The sequence below is a fragment of the Rhinatrema bivittatum genome, chromosome 2, assembly GCF_901001135.1.
Source record: "Rhinatrema bivittatum chromosome 2, aRhiBiv1.1, whole genome shotgun sequence".
NCBI classification, from domain to species: Eukaryota; Metazoa; Chordata; class Amphibia; order Gymnophiona; family Rhinatrematidae; genus Rhinatrema; species Rhinatrema bivittatum.
In genome coordinates this window covers 669,041,501-669,055,812 of record NC_042616.1, presented here as the reverse complement: position 1 = coordinate 669,055,812, position 14,312 = coordinate 669,041,501, and the positions used below count along the sequence as shown (strand labels likewise).

At 43.9% G+C, this 14,312-nt stretch overlaps 1 protein-coding gene across 1 annotated transcript in view; it reads left to right on the top strand.

The window, feature by feature from the left end:
• SBSPON (somatomedin B and thrombospondin type 1 domain containing) overlaps window positions 1-14,312 on the top strand; it is a 71,781-nt gene that overhangs the window by 33,650 nt on the left and 23,819 nt on the right. Inside the window, exon 3 of the mRNA XM_029591471.1 lies at window positions 855-945. Within this exon, the coding sequence (XP_029447331.1) occupies window positions 855-945 (91 nt within the window). The remainder of the gene's footprint in view (window positions 1-854; window positions 946-14,312) is intronic.

The following is a 14,312-nucleotide window of genomic DNA, read 5'->3' as shown; positions in this document are numbered from 1 at the left end:
TTTGGTTCCTAGATTGGGTCTTCCGCAGCCTGGGTGAGCTGGGGCAGGAGATGCTGCAGAGGCAGTGTTCATGGTCCTTGGCGATAAGGGAGTCATGGTGATTGTTAAGGATGACACCTTCTGGCTGGATGTAGAGCCCTTGAGGCAAGATTTCAGAAGGAGCCCTGGTGTGTGGCTCCTAGCCTCAGAACTCTTGCTGCAATGAGCAGGCTGGGAACAGTGAGTCTGTCAAAATGGTGGGGGGAGGAATTCCTGGGTATCTGCAAATGAAGGTTCGTGGCACTAGAATCCCCGCACTTTTTGTTTCTGAGCTGGAAGAAAACGGAGGAGGGAGGAACCACTGGGCCAAAAAAAAAATACACAGAACAAATTACAGTTTTATCCTAATGAAAACAGGATTTCCTACAGCAGAGTGGAGAGCTATGACCAATAATGAATCTCTGTGAAGAGCTTGCTATTCCCGGGGTACTGCACTGCAGCTCATTTTGAAAGGAAAGCTCCTTGGAGGATTTCCCTCTGGCATGCACAACGTAGGTACAGGTAGAAAGCAGGTGCATGGTGCATGCTGGAAAGAACATGCAAAGATTTCAGAATGCAATCTCCGCGTGCACTTTGCTGCCCCTGCCGACTGGTCTTCGTCCTTTTCTTGGTGTATGTGTGTTGTGAATAGCAAGTTTTCTTGATACTCACGGTGGTGGAGCAATAATCACAATGTGAATTTATCCAGGTAAACCCAGGTTTACCCATATAAAACACTTTGATGATGTATAGAAATTCCTCCTAGGAAGATATTTATGTTTATGTTTGTGCATTCTGGGGTTTCATGTACACTAACTGAATTCTTTCTTCTTCAGTTCCTGCTTTCATAACTACTGCTGAATACGACAAAGAGAGAAAAAGACGTGCTTTGTCTCCAGCTTGGGAGACACATACTGAGGACACTGGGTATATACTTCATCTACTGCACATTTTAGGCATTATGCTTACTGGAAAACATGTAAATCTCAGATAAAAAAAAAAGCTTATACATTTAAAAAATGTATCTATGATTCTTAGAAAATCTCAGTCAGGAAATCTATGAAATGATGACATCTATGAACACTGCATAGCAGGCACTGTGGTGTCGATATTGATCTGTCAGCAGCCTGGATAAACTTATCTGGGTAACTTAAGACTGAATATTTAGTGGTGCAACTGTTCCACTGAATACTTTGATTTATCTAGATAAGTTTATTTGGATAACTTTACGCCTGCACTGCAATATTATCCAGATCTCCCAGCCGGATAATGCTGAATATCAGTGTTATCCAGCTAAGGCCTGGATTCACCATTCTAACGCAGAATGGTGAATCCAGGCGCGCCCAATAGCGCCAGTAGCGCGCCCAATAGCGCCACCGTGAAAGGTGGCGCTATTGGGCGCGCTACTGGCGACGATAATGGTGCTTACCTTATCGCTGCCAGCGAAGATATCGCAGCATCCGCCTCCTCGCCAACCCGTCTCCTCCCCTCGCCGCCCTGACTCCGCCCCAACTCCGCCCCCAGCAAGCTATCGCATGCGATAAGCGATAGAAAATGATCCCCTAAGTTAGCCAGATAAGTTAGCCCTGTCCCGCAATGACCCCAATTTATCCTGCTAAGTTTTTATCTGGATAAAAAGCCGAGCCGGATAAACTGGTGACAGTGAACGTGGTGAGAATTTCAAATCCTAGGGTTTGTCTGGCTAAGTCCCAGCTTCAGCTGGACAAACCATATGAATATGGACCTTTATGGGGGTAATTTTCACAGCCATTTTTGCCGGTAAAGCAGTGCTTTGCCCATGGAAAAGAGTATTTAAAAAACTGCTCACCCCGGGAATGGGTAAACGTATGTGCACTACACATGTAACTTTACGCAGGGATGGCATCTTTAAAAAGAGTGCTCTGCGCAGGAATTTTAAATCGTGCGTAAAATTGCACGTGTACGATTTAAAATACACCAAGTGCATTTATGTGTGCTCCTAATTTTAAGCAGTTACACAAGCAAACATAATTCGCGTACTTTCCCTAGGACTTTGTTGGCTTTAAAACACGCATGTAAGTGGATTTTAAAATATATGCACGCGAAGGACAATCCCAGTTTTACCAATTACTCCACCAATTTGACCAGTCTATCAGAGGTCAACCCAGACCCCTCTGGCTCTTCAGCACTCACCCAGTCATTTTAGGCCTAAAAAGAGATTTCTGCAGACTTACACCTCATCAAGAGCAGAAGTAAAAAAGCACGGGCAACAGGCCAGTGAGCCCTGCGGGTGTCGGATTAAAAATACGGATTTACGTGCGTAACTGTTGGGCCTGCCCTAGAACACCCCCACCATTCCCTTCTTTCCTCACATTGGTCTGCTCATGCACATGCACATATACATATAAAATTGAATTTTAAAAGGCAGATGCCGCCAAAATTAGGAGATGGGAACGCATCTGGCACTTTTGCATGACCTGATTTTATAACACACCTGGATGGGCACAAAAGTGATAATGTGCACACATCTAGTATCAGCCTAAGAAGGGGCATGGTGTGAGTGGTGCTTGGGTGTTCCCGGGCGGGGCCAGGAGATGTGCACACAAGGGCCTACGCACCCGGGCATGCGTCCAGGACCAGTCCCACACAACTTTATTTCTGCTACGGAGGAAGTGCAAGTCGTAATGAAACTATTTACAGGCATCTGTGAGGGTTTTAAGGGGTCCGAGGTAACTAAAGAACCGGGGGAGTTCAGAGGACCTAGCTGAACACTGGGCAAACTGGTGGACGAACTGGTAACAACTGGTTATGGCATGGATGCATGCCTGTTATAAAATTCTCTCATTTATGCGTCTCAAACCTGACTTATACTGCTGGGCACACACAAGCTTAAAATGAGGCTATTTTGTAACATGCACATGTATGCGCGCATGTTAGAGAATTGCCACGTCTCTGGGAGTGCGCAGGTGCACACACATATGTGTGCGCCCGCGTGCCTGTTTGAAACTTGCCATCATGATTGGGTCATTTTAAAATACGAGTTGCTTGCGCTTGGCCCAGATACTCGCATATATGGGCCTTTTAACATGAGCCGCTCTTTTAAAATTCACCCCACAGTGAGTAGAGTTATTCTTGTAGGGGGGACTGGGGAGGGGCTTGAACTTACATGTATACTTTTTAATTTTCAAAAGTATGCATATATATTTTCTTCTCAAGAAAACTACTTGCAAAAATTAGCAGAAGTAAATGCATGCAGGTAGTTTTCCTAGGACAATCATCAAAGTGAACATATGCGTATACTTTTACTTTGAAAACTAGGGCAAAGTCCGTGGGTAAAAAAATACTTGTATACTTGGCACCAATGTGGGCAGTTAGAAAAATTATGATAAATATGTGAAATACCGTATCATAAATAGTTGAATGGGATGTAAAGTCACTAGGGGAAATCTCTATTTACCTGATAAATGGTTTTGAAACTTGCTCTCCCCTTGCATATTCATTTCTCTTTCCAAAGATAAAGCAGAGTTGCTTTCCTGTAACATGTGTGTTCTGAGGACAGCAGGATGCCAGTCCTCACACATGGATGACATCATCCGATGGAGCCCAGCATGGAAAACTTATGTAAACGTTTTTAGAACTTTGACTGAGCCTCTCTGAGCATGCCCAGCATGCCATTATACCACACATCCACACGTGGCCATAATATAGAATTCAGGAATAACCCACAAAGTGGAAACCCAACTCCAAGGGGAAGTGGGCAGGTTTCGTGAGGACTGGCATCCTGCTGTCCTTGTAGAACACCTGTTACAGGTAAGCAAATCTGCTTTCTCTGAGAACAAGCAGGATGGCAGTCCTCACACATGGGTGAATCCCTAGCTACAGGCTTCCCCCAACATAAAAGGGGACCCACAAAACACCAAAACAAGTGCCAATGGGCACAACAGCCAGTTTTGTTGGTAACAAGGGGGGCAGCCTGGACAAAAACAATGGGCCCTAGGTGGGAACAGAGTTGGGTTCTAAACCTCAAACAAGTTTTGAAGGACAGACTGGCCAAACCTGCTGTCACGTCGGCCATCCCTATCCTGACAATAATGTGACGTGAATATGTGGAGAGAACTACACGTTGCAGTTCTGCAGATCTCCTCCATAGGAACTGCTCACAAGTGGGCCACCAACATCGCCATAGCTTGAACAGAGTGAGCCTTGGCATGACTCCCAAGATGCTGTCCTGCCTGGGCATAACAGAAGGAGATACAGTCTGCTAGCCAATTGGAGAATGTCTGCTTGGCAACGGCAATACCCAGCCTGTTCTGATCAAAATAAACAAAAAGCTGGGTGGAATGTCTATGGGCTAAGGCTCTTTTGCAGTCCAAACTGTGCGGGGCTTGTTCGCCTTGGTGCAAATGGGGCCTGGGAAAGAATGTTGGCAGGATGATGGACTAGTTAAGATGGAAATGCAACATCACCTTTGGCAGAAACTAAGGATGCACACGCAAGACAGCCTGTCATGAATAAACTTAGTATAAGGTGGATAGATCACTAAGGCCTGGAGCTCGCTAACCCTGCGTGCTGAAGTGACTGTCACCAAAAATATGACTTTCCAAGTCAGATATTTCAGGTCACAGGAATGCAGTGATTCAAAAGCAGATTACATCAGCTGGGCCAGCACCAAACTGGGGTCCCAAGACACAGTAGGATGCCATAGGGAAGGCTTCAGCTGAAGCAGACCTCTCATGAACCGTACAACTATAGGCTGTACAGACATGGGCTTACCCTCTACACTGTGATGATATGCACCAATCGCACTCAGGTGAACACTCACTGAGTTGGTTTTAAGACCAGCTTCTGAAGGGTGTAGAAGGTAGTCAAGGAGTGTGTGTGGCGGGCAGGAGAAATGATCTAAGGCTGTTTGCTCACACCACCTGGAGAACCTCCTCCACTTCAGTCCATATGACTTTCTAGTGGAAGGCTTTCTTGAAGCCACCAGGATATGAGACACATCTTCTGGAAAGATCAAGGGATTGGAGAGTTATCCTCTCAATATCCAGGCTGTAAACAACAGGGCCTGAATGTTGGGATGCTGCAACCTTCCTCGATCCTGTGTGATGAGGTCTGGGGAAGTCCCCAGTCTGATCGGTTTCCAGATGAACAGCTCCCAAAGGAGTGGAAACCAAACCTGTCATAGCCAGTGAGGGGCTATGAGAATCATAGTCCTCCTGTCCTCACAAAGCTTCAACAAAGACTTCACTACCAGTGGACCTGGAGGATACACATACATTAGACTCTCACCCCAATGCAGAGTGAAGGCATCTGAGGCTGGCCTGCCTTGAGTCCTGTACAGGGAGCAGAATTGAGGAATCTTCCTGTTCCAAGGTGCGGTGAATAGATCCCCATCTGGGCTCCCCCAGAGACAGAAGATCTGATTCGTCACACCCTGACCCAGAGACCATTCGTGGGGCCTGAAGGTGCAACTCAGCCTATCTGCTAATACATTCTCCATACCAATCAGATACATGGTTCTGAGCACCATCCCATGGGAATGAACCCATGACCAGATCTGAACCACTTCCTGACACAAGAGGTACAAAGCCCATGTCTCCCATGCACTAGAGTGGCCATATGGCCCAGCAACTTCAACATGCCCCAGGTTGATTCTTGCTGGCTCTATTGAATCTCTACTGCGATAATCATCAGGTTGATGGCCTGTTGCCACAGCAGGAAGGCTTTGGCCTGAGCTGTGTCTAGCAGGACTCTGATAAAGTCCAATTGAGGTGACAAACTGATATGGGACTTAGGGTAGTTGATGATGAACCCTAGTGACTTCAGCACCCAGATGGTCAAGTGCATGGATGTCTCGGCTCTTGCCCGAGAGGTGCTCTTGACCAGTCAATTGTCTAGATAGGGGAATACATGGACATTCAGCATGCATAAGTGCGCCACCACCATGACTAGGCATTTTATGAAGATACGTGGGGCGGACACTAGCTCAAACAGCAGTACATGGTACTGAAAGTGCTGAGTTCCTACCAGAAATCAAAGTTACTGCAGATGACTGGGAAATATCTCGACATGGGTGTATGTGTCCTTCAGATTGAGAGAGCTCAGCCAGTCCCTTTTTGCAAGGAAAGGGATTACGATGCCCAGGGATACCATCTTGAACTTTTCCTTTTTCAGAAATGTGTTCAAGGCCCTTAGATCTAGGATGGGACAGAGTCCCCCTATTTTCTTTGGTATCAGGCAATACCAGGAGTAAAATCCCTGCCCTGGTGGAATGGGTTTGACAGCTCTGGCTGTTAAGAGGGAGGAGAGCTCCTCTACAAGTACCTCCTGAGTAGCTACCGGTCCCCAAAAAGGACTCGAGGGGGGGGGGGGGGAAATTTGGCAGGGCACTCAATAGATTTAATTTGTATCAATTGTGTACAATGGCAAGAACCCACTGGTCTGAGGTTACACTGGGCCACTGGTTTGCAGAAGATCCTTTGCCACAGGTATGCAGACATGGATATGCTCCCTGTGATCCAGTCGAAACCCCATCCCCAAAGTTGACTGAGGTGCTGCCTGGGACTTTGGGGCCCTCTGTTGTCTGGGGTGGCTGCAAGAGGCCTATAATTGCTGATGGGGGTTGAGGTGGAGGAGGGTAATATTTCCTCAAGCAGAAGAAAGACTCCCATGCTCCCGACCTCAAAGGCCTCCTGGATGAGGAGTGCAGGTCCTGTGTGCCAGTGGAGAGTTGCTGTTGCAAGGTAGTCTCGAATTTGGGCCATCACATCCTTCTCCTTATCTCCGACAAGATTCTCTCCTGTGCATGGCACGTCTACAGTTCATTCCTGTACCTCTGGTTGGAGGTCCAAAGCCCACAGCCAGATGAGTCTACAAGCGCCGATCCCCATTGCAGAGACTCTCTATGCCATTTCAAAAGCTTTGTAGGTCAAGAGGACCCTGTGTTTCCTGCACCACAGGCCCTTGGGCACCAGTGACTGGAGCATATCCTGCTGCTGTTGAGGCAGCTACTCAGGTACATCTTGCACCTGCTTCAGAATGTCCTGCATATACTGGTCCATATAGAGATGGTAGGCTGCTATGCAGGCAATAAGCAGAGCTCCTTGAAAGATTGAGGTTGCAGCAACCTACCGTGTTCTCATCTTACACAAGGCTGAGGCTTCAGCCTGGGCCTAGACATTGCCGGCAGATCCTCACTGGACCAGGTAAGTGGAGGCTGGGGGGATCCTGACCCCAGCATTTTTCCAGGTGGGTGAGAGAGAAAGGGACGGGAACCTAGGGAGGCCCTGTTTTCAATTTTTTTTTCTTATTTTATTTTTTTTATGTTTGATTAGTTTTTTTTCACATGAATGAAACTAATCAAACATTCCACAAACCGAAATTCGTGAAAAAAATTCTCCCAAAAACAAACTGAAAAACAAAACATTTTTTTCCCTGCACACCTATAGTCAGTATACAGGAGATTTGTCTGGCTAAGTTTGGGATTTAGCCAGACAAGCCTGAGGTTTTGAATGTCCCTCCCCTTGAAGCAGATATGTTTTAGCCAGGTAAGTCATTATCCCGGTAAAACTCACCTGGAGTGCAGGTACTACCCGTTGAGGCTTATAAGATTCTTTAAAAGATAGGTAAGTTTCTTGAAACATAGCCACTGTAATCTTTCAGTTTCTTAATATATTTAACTTTTTTTGTTTTTAGTAAGGTGGTTCAGACTTTTATTAATTTATTACTATTTTTATTTCGCTTTTCAGGCACTTCAAAACAGATTATATTCAGGTACTGGAGGAATTTCCTTGCAAAGCTGGGCGACACTGAGGGGCAGATTTTAAAGGATTTACACGCTTGGGGGGGGGGGGGGGGGTTATGCGCCGGGCCTATTTTCAAAAGGCCCGGCGGCGCACATAAAGCCCCAGGATGTGTGTAAGTCCTGGGGCTTGCAAAAAGGGGTGGGGCATGGGTGGTTTGGGGGCGTGGCCAGAGGCCTCCACACGGCCACTGTGCTGGGGGATTGCGCGCCGGCATTCGGCAGGCGTAACTTGTCAGAAAAAGGTACGGGGAGGTGGGGGGGGTTTCGGGCTGGGGGGCGGGATAGGTAGGGAAAGGTGGGGGAGGGAGAAAGGAAAGTTTCCTCCGAGGCTGCTTCCAGCTGGTCTCCCCGAGGGCTCAGTGCATGCAAGGTGCACTATTGTGCACCCCCTTTGAAATGCCGCGCATGTTATAAAATCAGGCGTACCTTTTAAAATCTGCCCCTAAGAATAGGGAATATAGAAATATATCTTGCTAAAAAAGAAAAGCAGATAAAAGTATCCTAAACATATAAGAATAGCTGAGGTAAGAGGAAATGCATTGCTATTAGAGAAACTCAATGGCTGCAGTATCCAAAACAGTAAATAAGTAGCGGCATAATACACTACAACACTATCAAGTCAACTTTAAAAGGCCCGCAAGCACAAATACCAGGGGTTATGCACGTGGCCAGACCCTGCGTGCGCCAAGCGCATTTTAGAAAGGGCCCGGCCACGCATGTAACTCCCGATACTGGCAGAAGTGCCAGGCCTGAAGAAAGGGGCAGGCCGTGGACGGAGTTTGTGTGGGGAGAGGTTGGGCAGAGGGGCAGGCTGGGACAGTGCCATTAGACACTGTTCCGGGGAAGTGCGTGCCAGCAGCCGGCCAGGGCAGAGAATTTATTTCTGCTCCAAAGGTATAAAAACAAAAAAATTGGGGATAGCTAGGATAGGTTTAGGGGAGGAAGGATATGGTTAGGGTTAGGGAAGTTCCCTCCCAGTCTGCTCCTTTATTGGAGCGGACTGGGAGGGAACTGGGTAAAGGCCCGATCGCGTCACTGCACAATTCTTTTAAAATCCCCCCCCCCTGCATGTGGAGAAAACCACCCGCCCGTACATACGCACACGAACATTAAAATCCGTTGCGCATGTGCTTGTGGAAATCGTATTTTCTAACATGCGTGCACCAACATGCACATATTATACAATAGCCGTGTCCATTTGCGCGTGCTGGGAACTATGCGCACATGGACGCACGCATGGCCTTTTAAAATCTACCCCTATAACAATAAGCATTGGGATCTTGATACCAAGAGGAGGGTGCAAGCTGAGCAGCCAATTGAGTATTCTAAATATGCTAGAAAGCTCCTGCAGTTAAGAAAATAAAAAATAAAATGAATACTTTCCTTGGACAGATATCATATCAATGTATATACCATAAGTGCTTCCTTCAATTGTTAACGAAAAAAAACCACTTATAGGTTGAAGGTTCATGTAATAAATGTGTTCACTGGTCCAGTTTTCCTAATGTTTAATGATTTTTATGTGCAATTATTTAAAAAAGAAAAATTGTGAGACCTATGATGAGTGTTTCCCCACAGTGTGAGATGCTGTTGAGGTGTAAGATTTGATGGTCTCTTGAGAAACAAATCCGTTTATCAAAATTTATGTTTGGCATTTGATCCTGGATTTGGGTTGATTTTTGCTACATTTATACCATAAATGCAACAGGTATCAACTCACTGCACCATTACAAAGCCACACCAGCACCACATTCATAAGCAACTCTCACATACACTGAGTAAGCATACAGAGAACAACCTGCCCCTCCAACACCTCAGTCGTTGTTTGCAAACAGTAATAGGAGTGAATAGAAATCAAGATTCAGTTTGGGAAAATTATTCTTAATCAGAATTGAGTCAATAGAAGATGAAGGAAAGTCCTGTTAGAAAAAAAAAAAGTACACAACTCTATCAGTACTGAAAGTGAGCCAGAAACAACATAATGCAGGGTCCAGACTGGCGCAAATCTGAGGAAAATAAGATCAACGGGTAACCCTAGTTTCATCCTTTGTAACACTTATTTTGTTTTTCTGGGTCTGTATGTCTTTTATGTGGATTTTATGAGTGTATATTGTTATCCGCCAAGAACAATGGATTGTGCGGGCTACAAATCATGAAAATAAATAAAAAAAATTCAGAGGTTTCTTCAACCGAAGGGTAACCTTCAGGAGTGAGTGTTATTGTTATAGGTGATTATTATTCCCATAGGGTAAAACAAACCACATCAGGGCCCTAGAAGCTTAAAACAAGGAGTTTCTTTTGACATTTAGCCATTCATTTCTGAGCTCTATTACAATAAGGAACTTACAATTTTTTCACACATCAGGAAACAGTTGGTGGGCCTTTTGCAAAATCTTTAGCACCTGGGGATATTGCAAATATTGACTTTACATAAAACCGGCTGAGGAAAACCTTTGTTAGGAGAAAGATATGAAAGAACTTGGTGAGCCCTTTCCACTTTAAATTCCTGAGAGAATGAGAGCTTAGAAAGCTGAGGAATTAATTTTTTAATACTCAGTTGGGTTAAGTCTTCTATTCCATCGGACAAACTGAGTATTCAAATACTTTGATTATTGGCATCTTCCAGCTCCTTCTTGAAATCCAGCATCACTTTGGAATTGCATTCTAGTGCTAGGTTCCAACTCCTCAAGCTTGCTTACCTGATTCGAAGAACTTCTTGTAATAATTGAGGCAGCTTACAATTTCACTTCTTCTGTCATCTTGAACTCCTCTATGATCAACAAAAGAGAAACCACAAATTTAATTTGCTGATATTCACTTTTCTGGTGGTGGAGGATCCTATTTTGCCTTCATTCTTAATACCTGCACTAACCAGAAAACTGCTTCAGTCTTTCCAGGCTTGATACTAGCCATGTTGATTGAGTTAGCAAATAAGACAATAGAAAACTGCTAATAAAAAAGAAAGAACTACAATGGAGGCAATACATACAAATATATCTCATGCATATTTATTATGGATATCCTGAAACCAGACCCGTTTATGGCACTCGAGGACTGGAGTTGCCTACCTCTGCATTATACCCTGTGATTGTTGCTATTTAAACTCACACACACAAAAGATAATTTTCAATCAATTCCAGATTATAAAATGTGTGTATATCTGCCCCAACATGCGTGCATATTTTTCAGTATGCAGTTTGCACAGCTATTTTGCAATGCAATGAAAGCATGTACTTTCTCTATTTGCAAACATACATGCATATATTTAATTCTCAAAAAAAAAAGAACATATATGTGTAAAACCCTGATTAATATGCAGAAATAGATATATTTTAAAATATACGACATACTTGAAATCACCAATTTTCCGATACCACTGCCAGTTCACCTACTCTGTCTCCGGTTCACCAAAACTCTCCTAGTACTTCACCTTGAATTCTGCTCAGTTCAGACAATCCTCCCACCCATAAATTGTAGATAAATTTGATATCAATTGTGCTAGTTAATTAGCGGGTATGAAATTGTGTGACTCAGTTGTCTAATCTATTCGCATAAATCTCTTATAAACTAGCAACTTCCACGCATATCTCTTGGCCTTGCGCAGTATGCCCCTAGATTACCTCTTTTTTGTGCATGCAAAACCAAAAATATGCACATACTTTTGATGTTTATAAAATAGCATGTGTGCAAATACAAGCTACTTATGTGTAAAGATACTAATTTTACACTTGTAACAGCTTTGAAAATTTACTCAAGTGTATTGTAACTTTGAAAATTATCTTTGCTCATATGCTGCTATTCTAATATATTGTAAATTACTTTGAGGGGATCATGCATTCAAAAAGCGGGAAACAAATCCAAATAAATAAATAAATACAACTAACTGTCAAATCACTTCTAGAGTTCTGACTAGTGTTTCCCTAATGTATGGTAATCTCATCAAAGGCCAATGATCTTAGATTGTCTACTGACTTTGCCATCACTCTAAAAGTATAGGCTTTGATGTTTTCCTCTAGAATTTAGCCATTCATAACATAATCATGAGAAATTCAATCTACCTTATGGAAATTATCCACAGGAAGGCCAGGTTTATTAGGAGAAACAATATCTTTCGGAACATACTACGGCAACTCTAAATACAAAGCAAGAGCTCACTTACATCTAGAGTGTGGAGGGCCATTTCTTTCATTTGGTGAGATGAAAATGTTGTAAGGACATTTCATTGATTAAAATGGAACTCTGACACCATCTTTGGCAGGAATTTAGGATCCATGTAGCACTTCACAATTAGAAAATAGATCTTGGCCTGAGTTATGTTCAGCAGAACACTTGCATATTCCAACTGTGGTGACAGGTTCACAGAACATGACACAATTGATTAGAAAACTTATTGACTCTAGTGTCTGAGTGAGGATCCACAAACATGATTCAATCCCTGCTGGACAAGTGTCCTTGAACAGTTAATTACTCAGGCCTGGATTTTCCATTCTCACACAGAATGGTGAATCCAGTGGGGCGGGGGGTGAAGGAGGGGCGGGCCCATGAAAGCCGGCAGCCATCATACCACCGCAGTCTTATCGCTGCCGGCTTTTGCACCCAATAGCGCCACCGTTAAAGGTGGCGCTATTGGGCGTGCTACTGGTGGCGATAATGTGGCTTACCTTATCGCTGCCAGCGAAGATACCACGCATCCGCCTCCTCGCCATCCCGACTCCTCCCCTCCCCGACTCCACCCCTGCAAGCTATCGCATACGATAGGCTTAGAAAATGACCTCCATATTTAGGAAAAGATATGCACTCCCAGGTTTTGGAAATATGCAGAGTTACTACCTCAGCAGTTACTAGTGAGGTAGGGAAAATTAATACCCTTTGTGATGGCTGATATGAAAGGGAACCTTAAAAAGAAATACCAAAGCCCTTTAAAACAATTCTGAAAACTGAGACATCAGTCGTGATTAAAGACCAATGGACTGCAAATCAATCTTACCCTGCCTACAGCTGGTTTCACAGTCTGATCCAAGACACCTCCTACGGTATTATTTGAACTTCAGCAAAACAAAGTTCTGGTTTTGACTAGATGGTAGTGCAGAGTTTGGTCCTCTTGGTCTAACCTTTCCTGGGAATGCCAGTGCTTTGGTGCAGTATAGAAGATCCTAGAGGCAATATCAGATTGCTTCCCGCAGGTTCTAACCAAGGAGGTAAATAGCAGAGAGACTTCAAAGGGAGGTAACTCATTTAAACTTGGCCAGGTATACTCTACTTTATCCCTGAAGACATTTTATCCTGAGCGGCACAAATTATAGTAACAGTTATTGATCTTACATCACAGATCCAAAGTTCACAGCCATGTGTGTCTTAAGTATTAATCCCAACCACAGTCACTTTAGTTGCTGAGTTACTTTTCATCAGAGTCTACCCATTCATTATGGTTTTTTAATTCTATCCCATCATAGATTTGGGAAAGAAATTTGTTATGCATATATGAAAGGATATTTTCTATGAATTCTTGCATATCATTTCACATATTCAAATGATATTTGGCCATCAAAGCCTGGTAATCTAAAATGTAGGATTTCAGCTTTACAGACTGGTAAACCTGTCTACCTGTCTGGTGCTGCTTGTCAGACACAGGATCAGCTGATATAAGAGACAGACAAATGTGTCCTCCATAGAGCATACTCAGCCATCAACTGTCATGAGGAACTGTGCTCACAGATCTGTATCACTGTGACTATAAAGACAGGAGGATCAGTCATTAAATCTAGAATTCTCACCTGAAATGGATAGCTTTAGCCGTGTTTTGAACATATGAAGGAGTAAATGTGTCTTCAAATGAAGACCTTCCGGTACCATGTTCCCTCTAAGAAGGTTCAGAAAGGATTCTAATCACAGATTTCTCAATGAAATGCAGAAAATAGACACCCATCCGGGTCAAAGCTTGACACAATCCTCCTTGTTTCAGACGCACACTCATCCCCTCATACCTTTACTGAGTAAAATATTCTATTTTAGTGCCCAGCAGCCCTAAAGTGAGACAGTTACCAGGCCTTCTGACCAGATGGGAAAATGCTCCAGTTATGTAATTAAAGAAAAAGTGGATATCATCAAGACATTACTATTCAAAAGCTGTTTTCATACATCTATCATGTAATATGAGAGAGAGAGAGAGAGTGAGAGTGAGAGAGAGAGAGAGACTGAGACTCTGTATATAGTCAAGGTGACATACTCTATATATTTCACTGTAAGAGCGGACACTTTCAACTCGGGGTGGGTTTGGGGAGGTGCTTTCACACACACACACACAGAGAAATTAACTGCAAATTACATATGACTGATGAATTTCTATCATTTGAATCCATGAAAGGTACCAACAAGAGGAGTTGATTTGTACAATGCAGTAGAAATTCATCAGTCATATCTAATTTGCAGTTAATTCCTCTGACTGGTTATGTAAACCCCCCCCCCCCCCCCCTCCCCAAAACTCACCCTGAGTTGAAAGTGTCCCCTCTTA